The sequence below is a fragment of the Pongo abelii genome, chromosome 20 (assembly GCF_028885655.2).
Source record: "Pongo abelii isolate AG06213 chromosome 20, NHGRI_mPonAbe1-v2.0_pri, whole genome shotgun sequence".
Lineage (NCBI taxonomy): Eukaryota > Metazoa > Chordata > Mammalia > Primates > Hominidae > Pongo > Pongo abelii.
Window position 1 is genome coordinate 1064354 of NC_072005.2, and position 13875 is coordinate 1078228.

At 58.8% G+C, this 13875-nt stretch overlaps 1 protein-coding gene across 1 annotated transcript; it reads right to left on the reverse strand.

Annotated features, from left to right (window-relative positions):
- Nucleotides 1–6779: 6779 nt before the first annotated feature.
- On the reverse strand, nucleotides 6780–7140 carry LOC100462178 (small ribosomal subunit protein uS19-like). Its single transcript, XM_054538570.2, has one exon. The coding sequence runs from the start codon at nucleotides 7138–7140 to the stop codon at nucleotides 6799–6801; it is 342 nt and encodes a 113-aa protein (XP_054394545.2). The 3' UTR covers nucleotides 6780–6798.
- Nucleotides 7141–13875: the final 6735 nt, after the last annotated feature.

Here is a 13875-nt window from a genome sequence, read left to right on the forward strand (position 1 = left end):
GGTGGAGGTTGCAGTGAGATGAGATCATGCCTTTGCCCTCCAGCCTGGGCGACAGAGCAAAACTCTGTCTCAAAAAGGAAAAAAAAATTAGCTCGGCGTGGTGGTGCACAACTGTAGACCCAGCTACTCAGAAGGCTTAGGTGAGAGGATGGCTTGAGCCCAGCAGGTGGAGGCTACAGGGAGCTATGATCACACCACTGCACTCCAGCTTGGGCAACAAAGCAAGACCCTGCCTCAAATAATAGTAATAGTAATAATAATAATAATAATAATAATAATTTAGAGGTGGGTCTGGAATCTACTGGGGAGAGGGGTGCGGCTTCGAGGAACCTCTGGGGATCCCCAGAGCTGCGAACCTGACTGATTCATTGGTTCTGTGCATCGTTTTGGGGTCAGGTCTTGGGATGAGCATTTTATAGGGCCCGTATCCTTCATAGCCATCCATGGGCCTCAGTTTCCCTCTCTGGGAAGTAGCAACAGCCCACCTAGGGCTGGGAGGGGGTGGCTCGGAGGATGGAGGGAGGAGACGGGGCCTGTGCATGGCTGGCCCCAGGGATGCCGCTGGCCGGCACACACCTGAACATGGTGGAATTCCTGGGCCTCAGGATCCAATCAAATGTTGTGAAACCTCCCCTGGCAAGCTCTGCCTCCGTGTGATTCAGTTTCCCCACCTGCCCCAGGCCCGGGCAGGGGCTCTGTCATCTCCTAACCTCTTCCCCTTGCAAAAGGCACGTGTGTAAGTTCTGGGGTCCCAGGGGCCTTCACACCAGGCATGCCCCGATTGAAGAAACTGAGGCACAGAGAGGCTGGGGGTGACGCGGCAGGTGACCCGGCCCAGGGGACTGAGGTCTTTAGGGCTGGACGATGGTCGCCTGCATCCCACCCGCCGTGACGATGGCGTCTCCGGCACAATTAGCCAAGCGGGAACGCTCCCAGCTAATTAATTCAGCTGCACTGGGCCCAGTGACGGGGGCCGCCTCCTAATGAGGCAGCCCAGGCACAAAGACCCCTGTGTGTGCCCCGCCCCGCCCCTGCCCAGTGCGGGGTGGACGCACGGAGGCACAGAGGGACGGCCGGCCACTGTGCTGAGCACCGCGGGGGAGGCCCCACCATGCCCCACTCCACAGAGGACCCCGAGGCTCAGAGAGGGAGGCGACCCCCACAGCCCATTCACCCCGAGATCCCCAACCCAAACTGCAATATGACCACAGGGACAGAGGGGACCAGGGACAGAATGAGATCAGGAATCACAGGAGGCATCCCAGCGCTGACTGTGATGCTGTTACAAAAACACAATAGTGTCCTTCCCTCCATTTTAAGTACAATTGCATGGATTTTAGTGCATTCAGAGACTTGTGCAGCCATCAGCTCTGATTCCAGAACATTCCATCACCCCAAAAGGAAGCCTTGTCCCCATCAGCCCTCACTCCTTATCCCCTCCCCTGGCACCGACATATCCCCTCCTTCCCTGTCTCTATGGATGGGCCTGTCCTGGACATTTCATAGAAATGGGTCACACACTGTGTGGCCTTTCGTGTCTGGCGTCTCTCACTGAGCGTGATGTCCTCAAGGTGCATCCGCGCTGTGGCCTGGGTCAGAGCCTGGCTCCTTTTCACAGCTGAGCATATTCCGGTGCATGGAAGGACCACGCTGTGTTTATCTAATCATCTCTCCAGGGGCACTTGGGTACTTTTCACCTTTTGGCTATTATGACAATTTTTAAAAATACAATTTATTATGATTATTGTTTTTTGTAGAAATGGGGTCTTGCTATATTACCTGGCTGGTCTCGAACTCCTGGGCTCAAGTGATCCTCCCGCCCTGGCCTCCCAGAGTGCTGGGGGTGCCGGGCATGGTTGCTCACCCCTGTCATCTCACCATTTTCAGAGATTGTCTCTAAAAAACAAAGAACAAAAACTTATAAGCCAAAGTTCTTGTGATTATAGAAGTGAGCCACCACGCCCAGCCAAGATGCTTTTTTTAGATTTATTATTTATTAGAGATGGGGTCTCACTCTGTCGCCCAGGCTGGAGTGCAGTGGTGCGATCACGGCTCACTGAAGCCTCTGGCTCCTGGGCTCAAGCGATTTGATTTGCCTCCCGCAGCCTCTGAGTAGCTGGCACTACAGGCATATTGTGACAATCTTATTATTTTTGAGACAAAGTTCCAAAGCAAAAGGTGACTTTGCTTTTTCGTTTTTGTTTTTGTGTTTTTTTGAGACTGAGTCTTTCTCTGTCACCCAGGCTGGAGTGCAATGGCACGAACCCGGCTCACTGCAACCTCTGCCTCCCAGGTTCAAGCAATTCTCCTGCCTCAGATTCCCGAGTAGCTGGGATTACAGGTGTGTACCAACTTCCCAGCTAATTTTTGTATTTTTAGTAGAGATGGGGTTTCACCATGTTGGCCAGGCTGGTCTCAAACTCCTGACCTGAAGTAATCCACCTGCCTTGGCCTCCGAAAGTGCTGAGAATACAGACGTGAGCCACTGCACCCAGCCTAAAAGGTGACTTTGGGTAAATACACAAAGAATGGCTGAGCTCCTGCCTCTGGGCCTTTGCACGCACTGTATCCCCCCCCCCCCACCCCACTGCCCCGATGAACCTCTCTTGCAGATTGCAGCCAGGCTCCCCGACTCAGCCCCTTCCAACTCAGCTCAGATGTCACCTGAGCTCCTGGCCAGGAGGCTGTGGTGCCCTTTGTGACTCTTTCCTTACCTGACGCCTCCCCAGGCTGCAGCCGCTAAGGGCAGGGCTGGGTCTGTCCTGGTTATCACCAGGACCAGTGCTGGGCCCAGAGCAGGGAATCTCCTGGGACCATGTCATTGGCCACACGTAGACACGTGTACACACACACACGCATAGCCCTGCGCTTGCACCTGCATTCCTGTGTACCCCTGTGTCGCCAGACACGTGTGTTTTGGGCCCAAGCCTCTCAGGAACTGACCTCTGCTCCCGCGCCAGACCCTGATCAGACCCTGGTGCCTGTCCCAGTGGTTGCATCAACGTGTCGAGTGGCCACTCACTCCAGGGGCTGTGCTGGGATGTCCCCGCCGGGTGTGGGCGCTCCTTGGGGAACTTGGTGACCCCCAACCCCAGCCCCAGTGAGACCCCAACGCCGGCTCCTGCCAGCCCTGGACAGCCATTGGTACGCTGGTCCCGCGCAGAGTCTTTTCCGCCCGGAGGATCCTGAGGGAAGTCATCTCCCTCCTGCCGGCCAGTTACTGCCGCCTCGGTGCCTGCCGCGGGCAGGGGGTGGCGGGAGGCTGCTGCGGGAAAGGAGGCCTGAGGTGCCCAAAACTCTTGAGTGAAGCTTGGGGTGGAACCGCGCCGTCCCCCACAGCCCTGGTGGCCCAGGGCAGGGCTCTGCCTCCCCCCAGACCTTGGCCATCTCAGTTTGGAGGAGGCGCAGCCCCCAGCCCTCACCACTGAGCCTCAGTGTCCCTGTCTACACCTGTGTTTGAGGAGAAAACCCCTTAGTCCCCACCCTCTGGTCCAAATAGCCATGATGGAGGGGGGCTCACATTTTTGTTGTTTTTTAGAAATGGTGTCTCATTCTTCACCCTCAAGACTGAATGGAGGCTGGGCACAGTGGCTCCTGCCTGTAATCCCAGCACTTTTGGAGACTGAGGCAGGCGGATTGCTGGAGGCCAGGGGTTCAAGACCAGCCTGGGCAACAGGGTGAGACCCTCCCGCCACCATCTCAGCAAAATAAAAATTAAAAAATTAGCCAGGGATGCTGGCACGCACCTGTGGTTCCAGCTACTCGGGAGGCCCAGGTGGGAAGATCCTTTGAGCCCAGGAGGTTGAGACTGCAGTGAGCCATGATCACGCCACTGCACTCCAGCCTGGGTGACAGAGCCAGACCCCGTCTCAAGAAAAAAAAAAAAATACTGAACAGCTCACACCAGTAATCCCAGCACTTTGGGAGGCCAAGGCAGGTAGATCACTTGAGGTCAGGAGTTCAAGACCAGCTTGGCCAACATGTAGAGAAACCTTGTCTCTACTAAAAATACAAAAATTAGCCGGGCGTGATGGCGCGCACCAGTAATCCCAGCTATTTGGGAAGGCTGAAACACAAGAATCGCCTTGCAGGGATCCAACAGCCACATGGCAGGAATGAGAGGCTCCAGAAAAGAAAATTAAAAAAATAATAAGAAGAAAAACAAACAAAAGAAAAAAGAAAAAAAAAAAGAAGCCCACCCCCCACCGTCCCCAGGGGCCACAGCACTCTGTCCTCTGGTCCCCCAACCCAGCCCTGACACCTGCTTCTTCCCCAGGGCTCCTGTCACTCACGGGTGCTCCCTCTTTGCCCTGGCTGGCACACCCTTCCGAGTCTCCTCTGGGCTCTCCCCACATCTTTTCTTTCTTTTTTTTTTCTTTGAGATGAAGTTTCGCTCTTGTTGCCCAGGCTGGAGTGCAGTGGCACGATCTCGGCTCACGGCAAACTCCGCCTCCCGGGTTCACACCATTCTCCTGCCTCAGCCTCCAGAGTAGCTGGGACTACAGGCGCCCGCCACCACACCCGCCTAATTTTTTGTATTTTTAGTAGAGACGGGTTTCACTGTGTTAGCCAGGATGGTCTCCATCTCCCGACCTCAGGTGATCTGCCTGCCTCGCCTCCCAAAGTGCTGGGATTACAGGCGTGAGCCACCGTGCCTGGCCTCTCCCCACCTCTTCATAGGGCCTTCCTCCAGCTTTGCCTCCTCAGAGAGGCCTCCCGACTCCCTGACGTAAGGCTGCACCCACACCTTTCTCCTTGCTTTTTCTTCTTTTCTTTTCAGCGTTTATTTTATATATGTATGTATGTATTTTGAGACAGAGTCTCGCTCTGTCGCCCAGGCTGGAGTGCAGTGGTGTGATCTTGGCTCACTGCAACCTCTGCACCCCCCAGGTTCAAGCGATTCTTGTGTCTCATCCCTCCTGAGTGGGATTACAGATGCCCGCCACAATGCCTGGCTAGTTTTTGTATTTTTAGTAGAGACAAGGTTTCACCATGTTGGCCAAGCTGGTCTCGAACTCCTGACCTCAAGTAATCTGCCCGCCTTGGCCTCCCAAAGTGCTGAGATTACTGGTGTGAGCCACCACGTCTGGCCTTTCAGTGCTTATCACCCCAGGCGCACCCTGTCTTTATTTTCCTCATTTATCTGTCAGGTCCCCGGGGGCCGGGATTTTTGTCTTGGTCCTTCCTGATCCCCAGTGTCCAGACCATGCCTGGCACACAGTAGGTGCTCAATAAATGCTTGTTGATTGAATGAATGAATGTCATATATATATATATATATCACACTCAGAAACATGATCAGAAAAGAGAAAATTACATAAAATGTCAACATCTCCAGTGAGCACTTAGTGAGCACCTACTGTGTGCAGCCAGGGCTGGGCCCTCCCTCATCTGTGGCTTCAGGGTCAGGATGGTGGGGCTGTCCCAGTGGCCTCCAGGCCCCAGGTCTGGGGGATTTCTGGGAGGAGGCCGTGGTGTCAGGGACTGTGTTCCAGGCTGCAGGTGGCCGGGACACAGATGAAAGCAAGTTCCCAGCTCAGGGGACCCTACATAGCCGGACATCACCACTGAGAAGACGTCCAAGCTGGAAATTAAGTGGCCGCAGGCAGGCTGGCGTGGCTGGTGGAGAGGCACCCCAGAGGAGGTGGTGTAGCCCCTGGCATTCTCTGGAGCTGCTGGGCTGGAGGTGATCACCACGATTGTAGCAATATCTGTGACAGTCACTGGGGCTGGGGGCTGGGGTGCACCGGGAGGGACGGGGCAGCCGCAGACTCGGTGCACGGACAGGGAAGGAGGCATCGTAGCCCTCCTGGACCCTGTTGCCCTGACAGCTGCCCCCTGGGAGACGCTAGCCGAGCCTGGGGAGGAAGAGCTGTGGTCAGGGTGGGGCCCCGCAGGGAGCTGAGTTGGGGAACAGGAAAGGGAAGCCAGGTGGCGGGACCAGCCTAGGCAAACTCTCAGAAGCTGGGCTTGTGGGCGATTCAGGCATTTGTCCACCCAGCCTTTATTGAGGGTGGGGTGGGGGGTGGTCAGGGGCCTAAGTGGGGGGCATCCTCGAGGTTGGGCTAAGGAGGTGGGCGGGGTAGCCTCAGGAGGCTTTGGGGTGGGACTGGAGGCTGGGAATGAGGGGTGGACTCTGGGTTGGGGGGTGCTGCAGAGCCTGAGGCTGCCTGGGAGGCGTCCAGGAGCTCCAGGCCCTTTTCTTTTTGGAGACATGTGTGCCTTTATTTATTTTATTTTATTTATTTTTTCGAGACAGAGTCACACTGTCACCCAGGCTGGAGTGCAATGGCGTGATCTCAGCTCACTGCAAGCTCTGCCTCCCGGGTTCACGCCATTTTCCTGCCTCAGCCTCCCGAGTAGCTGGGACTACAGGCGCCCGCCACCACGCCCGGCTAATTTTTTGTATTTTTAGTAGAGACGGGGTTTCACCGTGGTAGCCAGGATGGTCTCGATCTCCTGACCTTGTGATCCACCCGCCTTGGCCTCCCAAAGTGCTGGGATTACAGGCTGAGCCACTGCGCCCGGCCTTTTTTTTTTTTTTTAGGCGCAGTCTCACTCTGTCGCCCAGGAGTACAGTGGCGTGATCTCAGCTCACTGCAACCTCCGCCTCCTGGGTTCAAGCGATTCTCCTGCCTCAGCCTCCCGAGTAGCTGGGACTACAGGCATCGCCACCACGCCCTGATATATATATATTTGTATTTTTAGTAGAGACGGGGTTTCTCCATGTTGGTCAGGCTGGTCTTGAACTCCCGACCTCAGGTGATCCTCCCGTCTCGGCCTCCCAAAGTGCTGTGATTACAGGCGTGAGCCGCCGCGCCCGGCCATCTCCTCCTGGTTGAAGGTCTTGCCGTTGTAGACGCCCACCGTGCTGCCCACCGTCGCGGGCAGGATAAGCATGTCCCGCAGCTGCGTCTTCACCACTTCCGGCTTCTCCGTGGGCGACGCCTCCTTCTTGGCCTTGCGCAGGCGCTTCAGCAGCGAGTGCTGCTTCCGCCGCAGGCCCCGGTTCAGCCGCCGGCGCGCACTGTACAGCTGCATCAGCTGCTCGGAGGACATGTCCGGTGGCTGGTCCAGGTCCACGCCGCAGTAGGTGAAGTTGCGGAAGGTCTGTTTCTTTTGCTGCTGTACCTCTGCCATCTTGCTGCATCGTCAGAATAGCTCTCCAGGCCCGTCTTTATGAGACAGGGTCTTGCCCTTGTTGCTCAGGCTGGAATGCAGTGGTGTGATCATGGCTCACTGCAGTCTTGACTTCTTGGGCTCAAGCGATCCTCCTGCCTCAGCCTCCTGAGTAGCTAGAACCACAGGTGCGCACCACCATACCTGGCTAATTTTTGATTATTTGTAGAGATGGGGTCTTGCTACATTGCCCAGGCTGATCTCAAACTCCTGGGCCCAAGGGATCCTCTTGCCTCGGCATCCTAAAATGCGGGGATCACAGGCGTGGGCCACCGTGCCGGGCAAGCTCTGGGCCCAAGCTCTGGGCCCTCCTGCACGGTCGCCTGGTGGAGCAGAAACCACAGCCAGCTGCTCGCCGTCCATTTGTCCCGTGCACGTTCCTGGGCTCAGATGGTGGCTTCCGAGGCCAGAACCGCAGAGTCACCTGCTCTGTGCTTGAGTCTGGAACGTCTCAGACCGGACCCCTCCCTTTACAGCCTGAGAGAGGGAGAGACCCTGCCCAGGCCTCCCAGGGGCCTGCCCGCCTGACAGCTCCAGACTCCCCCACCCTCATTGATCCGGAAATGGAGGGCTTCGGCCCAGAAGCGATCAATGCGCCCTAATGGACATGTGTCCCGGGGGGAGGGGCGCTGAGTCGCAGGAGACACCCTTTCCCTGTGCAGAGGGGGAAACTGAGGCCGCTCCCAGGCCCCACGGGTCACTGGCCTGAAGCAGCGTGAGCCCCGCCGGGTAAGGGGTTGCGTCTGGAGCAGCCCAGGGGAATGAGCCTGGGGATCCTTCATTCCGGGGGTCATTAGGGACACCCCACCAGGCTGTGTCCGCCCAGGCTGGTCTCCTCCCCAGCTCCGACCGGACCGCCCCGCCGGGTTTTGGGGCTTACAGCTCTGCCCTAGGCTCAAGTCCTGGCTCCCACCAGGGGCTGTGGGGAATCCCCTCTGGGTCTGGGGTCCACAGTGCCTGTCTCCAGGCATGAGAGAAGCTTCTAGAGACAATCTGTGAGCATCTTTCAACAGCATCCCCCATCCCTGCCTCTCCCCAGCTCAAGCTCCGAAGGGAGCGTGGATGGCAGGAGAGAGGAGGGAGGCATGGGGCGAGTTTATCTCTCACCGGCTTTCTCCGCCCCCACCCGGCCTCCCCCAGGGCTTCTGTGATTCTTTTTTTTTTTTTTTTTTTTTTTTGAGGCAGGATGTTTCTCTGTCCCCCAGGCTGGAGTGCAATGGTGCAATCATGGCTCACTGCAGCCTCCACCTCCCAGGCTCAAGCAATCCTCCCACCTCAGCCTCTCGCGAGTGGCTGGGACCACAGGCATGTGGCTCCATGCTAGCTAATTTTGTTTATTTTTTGTAGAGATGAGGTCTCGCTGTGTTGCCCAGACTGGTCTTGAACTCCTGGCCTCTGGTGATCCTTCCACCTCAGCCTCTTGAGTAGCTGAGACTGCAGGCATGAGCCACCACACGTGACTAATTTTTGTGTTTATTTATTTATTTTTGTAGAATGGGGTTTCCCCACGTTGCCCAGACTGGTTTCCCAACTCCTGAGCTCAAGGGATCCTCCCGCCTTGGCCTCCCAAAGTGTCGGGATTACAGGCATGAGCCCAGTCTGAGACTCATTTTGTAGATAAGGAAGACGAGGTCAGAGAAGGCGAGTGCCCAGGCCCTGGGCCCCGCAGCCGGGACCCCTTTAGGGTCCAGTGGATGGCGGAGGGGAGGCGGCCTGACCACTACCGACTCCAGCCAGTTGCCCCAGCCTGGCCTCCCGCCCCAGCCTCTGGGGAGAGCAGCACAGGTGCCCAGAGAAGCAACGAATCTGGATGTTTATTCCCCACATGAGGAGGAGCTGGGGGCACCTGAGTGGGTGGTCTCGGCGCTGGGCGGTCCTCGTGGCTCCCTAGGCATCGAAAACCAGAGCTTGTTATGATCTTGTGATGGGAAGGGGGCCCGCCCCTCGCAGGGACCGCTGTCGGCCCCCCTCTGCCCGCCCACCAGGCACTAGAGTTATGGTTTGCAATATCCCATGCCCCTCCCAGCCTGAGCATTAATGATGGTGGTGTCCGAGTCCCCGAGCACCCGGGGCTGTTATTAACATCGTCCATCACGCTTGTGGCTGCGGCTCTAGAAGCTCTGTGGCTAGGAGGGGAAACTGAGGCACCGAGAGGTTCGCCTCGACCCCTGCATGAGGGCACAGCTGCAGACATCGGATAAGCCCGGGTTCCAGTGCCCTCTCTACCACCTGCTGTGGATGAGGCCCCTGTTCTCTGAGCCTCAGTTTGCACATCTGGAAAACAGGCTACAGTGACACAGGTTGGGGTCTCACATCCTGGGGGTTCTTGATGAGCAGAATCGCCAGCCCCATGGAGGCAGGCCCTTTGTTGCCTGATCCCCCCACCTTCCTTGTGATCCCATTGTCTGGTGCAATGCCAGCAAGCCCTCCATGGATGTTTGTTGAATGACTGAATGAGCGTGTTGTGCGTGGACTCTAAGTCAAGTGCTCTTTCTTGCCAGCTGGGCAAGACTGGAGGCAAAGGGCTCATTCTCCATCACTCACTCCTCCAGGAAGGCCTGGGGCGCAGGGGTGGTGGTGAGGAACGCCCTCTCGCAAGTGAGGGGCCAGCAGGGGAACCGCAGGAGTCAGTCGTGCTGGCTGGCAGATGTTTAAATTAAAATACATATATACACCAGATAAATAAACTCGGCCCACATCCTGGTGACAGGCAGAATTAAGTTGCCCAGTTGGGGACCGGGCAGCGAAGGCTGGGGGTGGAAGGAGAAGGGGCCGAATTACCAAGGGCGGTGACTCAGTCCCATCCTCTCCCACATTGTATCCCGTGAACATTCCTGAGACCCCTGTCCTGCCAGGTCCCTGGGAAGTGCTGAGGGGGTCAGGGAGTAAGGACCCAAATTCTGAGCCCCAAGTTGGGCACCCAGGATCTGGCCCAGCTTAGAGAGAGACCAGCTGCCCACCGGGTGCCCTGGGTGAGTCAGTGTCTTCGTCTGAAACAGGGAGACCATAGCCCCTTCTCCCAGCACAGAGGTTGTCTTTGGCATGGGGCAGACCTGGTTCAAGTCCCGGCTGAGCACTCAAGGGCTGGGAGCAGCCTTCGTCGGGTCGGGTACCAGGGAGACCCCATTCTAGCTCACAGAGAGGCCCCCGTGGGGCCCGCACAGCTGCAGGGTCCTCCCTGGGCCCTTCCCTCCAACCCAAGCCCAGGGGAGAGGGGCGAAGGGGGTGGGGGGCAGTTTTCAATTACGGAGCAGCTAATCTCCCAGTGAGGGCCGTTCTGGGGCCCAGTAAATCTATTATGAAAAGCCTCTAAATGTATGTAAAACCGGCCTCCGACAATCCGGGGATTAGGCCGCCGGGAGGGGAAACCGAGGCGCAGGCCGCCTGGCGGATTAGCGCAGCAGGGCCCCTGGAGGGTTGGGGGGAGCAGTCCCCGGAGGTCCAGGGCAGAGGGAGAGGGGTCCTCTGAAGAAGCAAGCACCCATTTTATAGCTGGGGAAACAGGCTGGGAAGGGCCCCCCCCCAAGGGGTCCCCTCTCAGTGTCAAGGGCACTTTTGCCAGCTGCCTCTTCCTTTGTCGCAAACCCAGGGGTATTTTCCCACAAGGTGGCCTCGGTGGGTTTGAAAGATGGGGAGCTGGGGACCCCAGGGCTACGATTGTGGGACCCCTGGACCCGGCTTAAGGCTCCATGGCCCAGCCCGCATCTTCTGCCGGCGTCCCAGGCCCTTTGAAGCTGCTCCATCCTTTGGTGCTTTTGAAATGTCTTTATTCATCACCTACCGTTTGCCAAGCCAGAGGTGGCAAAGGTAACAGGAGAGGGGAGCCCAGTGCCCTGGCAGCTCAGGGCACTCGCCGAAGACGGCAGCTGGAAGAAGCCTTCCCCAAGGACTCCTGCTTCCGCTGGGAGGTGGGGAGGAGGAGGTCACCCCACAGAAGTGCAGTGAGGCCACTGCAGGCCCGAGGGAAGGCCTGGTGGTCGAAGGGAGGTGTGAGCTGAGAAGCCCCGTGGCTGGGCTGCTCCTGACGGTGGCAGGGAGCCCTCGGAGGGCTTGAACCTAAGTGGCCCCTGCAGCATCCGTGGCGTGACCGTGGACCCCCAAGCCCGCCTCCCTCAGGAGCACAGCTTCCTCAGCGTGGCCCCACACTCTCCCAGGCTCACCCAGCCCCCTCGCATAGGGCCTGCTCACCCTCCTGCCTGCAGGGCCCTTGGTCCAGCAGTTTCCTCTCCTGCACCCTGTCCCCACCTGCTGAAGTCCGTCCAGGAGCCCAGGTGCATGATGGGGGGGGGCGATGCCCCTCCTCACCCCCACCTAGTGGAGTTCGCAGGCGGCTCTGCGGATCAGCTGGCAGCTGGAGAAACTGAGGCATGAGGCTGGGCGCAGTGGCTCACGCCCGTAATCCCAGCACTTTGGGAGGACGAGGCTGGTGGATCACCTGAGGTCAGGAGTTCGAGACCAGCCTGGCTAACATGGTGGAACCCCCCCCCCCCGTCTCTACTAAAAATACAAAAATTAGCCGGGCGTGGTGGCAGGCACCTGTAATCTCAGCTACTCGGGAGGCTGAGGCAGGAGAACTGCTTGAACCCGGGAGGTGGAGGTTGCAGTGAGCCGAGATTGCGCCACTGCACTCCAGCATGGGTGACGAGAGTGAAACTCCGTCTCAAAACAAAAAGAAAAAATTAAGGCATGAGCTGACAGCTGTTTCTGCAGGCCTCGGGCGGCACCCGACGGGGCCTTCCCAGGGCCCCCTGGCCTGGCCCCGGTCCAGCCACCAGCTTGTCCCTGCCTCCCAGGTGCTGGGGAATGAAAAGATGGCGAGTGATTTCTCTGACTCCTTCAGGCCCGGGCCTCCGAATTCCTCCAAGTCCCAGGCGAGGGGTTGCTGCAGCAGGGTGGGACCGTCCCAGTGAGGGTGACCCTGGAGTCCAGGCCATGGCGGGCCTGCTCTGTGACCTGGGAGGGGACGTGTGCCTGTCTGTGACTCAGTTTCCTCATCCATGTCATCAGCAACGGCCAGATGCGATTCCCAGCACTGGGTGGGGGCGGAGGGCCTGAGGGGTGTGTGTGGGGGGGCTCCAGGTGCCCCTGCCCCCGTCCGGCCATCAGTCAGGCTGGCCGGGCCCCCTTCAAGTCGTCACGGCCCAGCAGCAGCCACGGGAGGGATTATTCCGGCCTGTCCAGGGTGGACTGAAGTGGAACCAAGGCTGACGAGCGGAACGCGCCCCCGCGGACCCAGCCTGCCCGCCTTTGTCCGCCGCCAGCCCCCCACCCGCCTGCCGTCACGGACCCCGCCTCCCGTGCCTCAGCCCCGCTTCTCTGGGGGCTGGGCTGCCTCGCGTGGCCCCCGCCTGACCAAAGCCCTGCAGCTTCTCGGCCGGCTCCATCCGCTGGCTGCCTCAGTTTCCCTGTCTGCAGCATGGGCATACAGGGTTCCTCGTCGGCTCATTGGCGGCTGAATGGGGGCTGTGTGGGCAGAGGCTCTCCCGGGGCTTTCCCAGGGTGCTCGGAGGTCCCTCTGCCTGGTCCCTCCACTGAGTCTTTGTCCAGGAAATTCGAGGTGGCAGGGAGAACGGATCCGCTCTCGGCCTGAATGGAGCCGCGGCAAATGCTGTTGACCCCTGACCCCGGCCCCCTAATCCCAGGGTTGAGGCTGTCACCGGAGAGGGGCCCTGGGAGATGAGCTGGGGCACGACCCCCGCCCCGGGCGCCGAGGGGGGCTTCCGGGTCAGGGTCGGAGGGGCTTCGGGAGGGCGCGGCTGCCCCGTTGGCCACGTGCCCGGTCATCACCTCTCGGAGGCCAACACGGGAAACTGAGGCGTGGAGGAGCCCTCCTAAGCCCCACAGCTCTGGGGTGGGAGCCAGGCCTAGCCACCTGCAGTGAGAGAGACAGGGCCAGCAGCTGCCCCTCTCTGAGTCACCAAACAGGAATTCCGGGACGTCTGGCTGGCCCTGGAAAGCGCGGCTAGCTTATAAACCACCAGTCTTCAGGAACCTCTCTGGGTACCTGGACCCTGTGTGTTACCTGGGGAGGTCCCAGGAGCCCCTTGTCTGGAATAGGGGGAGGGACTTTCCTGGCCACCCTCTGCTGCTCTAGATTTACCCAGAGTCTTCAGGAGGAAGAAATGAATGAATGAGTGAAGTGGAAGGAGGTGTCCTCATGCCTGCCAGCTGCTGCAGTTTAGCCCCCGTGCCTTGTGGCTACTTAGAGGCCTCAGCTAGCAGCATCCACCGCAGATTAAAAGACTCTCCGTCGCAGGCTGGGATGCGCTCACACGCTTGGGCGCCCCTGTGCTCCCCGGTGGCCGTGTGTCTGTTCCACCCTGCCGAGCTGTTCCCCACGATCAATTTCAATTTGGCCTGGTCTCTGCTTCTGCAGCACGACCCTCCTTGGGGGCTGGCGGCGGGGAAGGAGTTGCTGGCTTCCGCAGCCCTCCCCCCAGGTCCCTGGGACCCTCACCTGATGAGAAAGCTCTGCTGGGCCGCCTCTTTCTCCCGGCCTCAGTTTCTCTGGGTTTGGAATGAGGGCACAGGGCAGCGCAGTGTGGAGCCAGCCTGGTTTTCATCTAACCTCATGAAGTCACTGAACGCTTGCCGTGGGCCTGACCCTGGGCTGAACCCTGAGGCACCATGGGGGCCACGGCAGGCAAACTTGAGTCAGAGGCAGAGGAAGGGCGTTCCTGCAGGGGGGAGGCTGTG

Coding starts and splice junctions, on each gene's coding strand:
- LOC100462178 (XM_054538570.2), bottom strand. CDS start 7,140: ATGGCAGAGGTACAGCAGCAAAAGAAACAGACCTTCCGCAACTTCACC.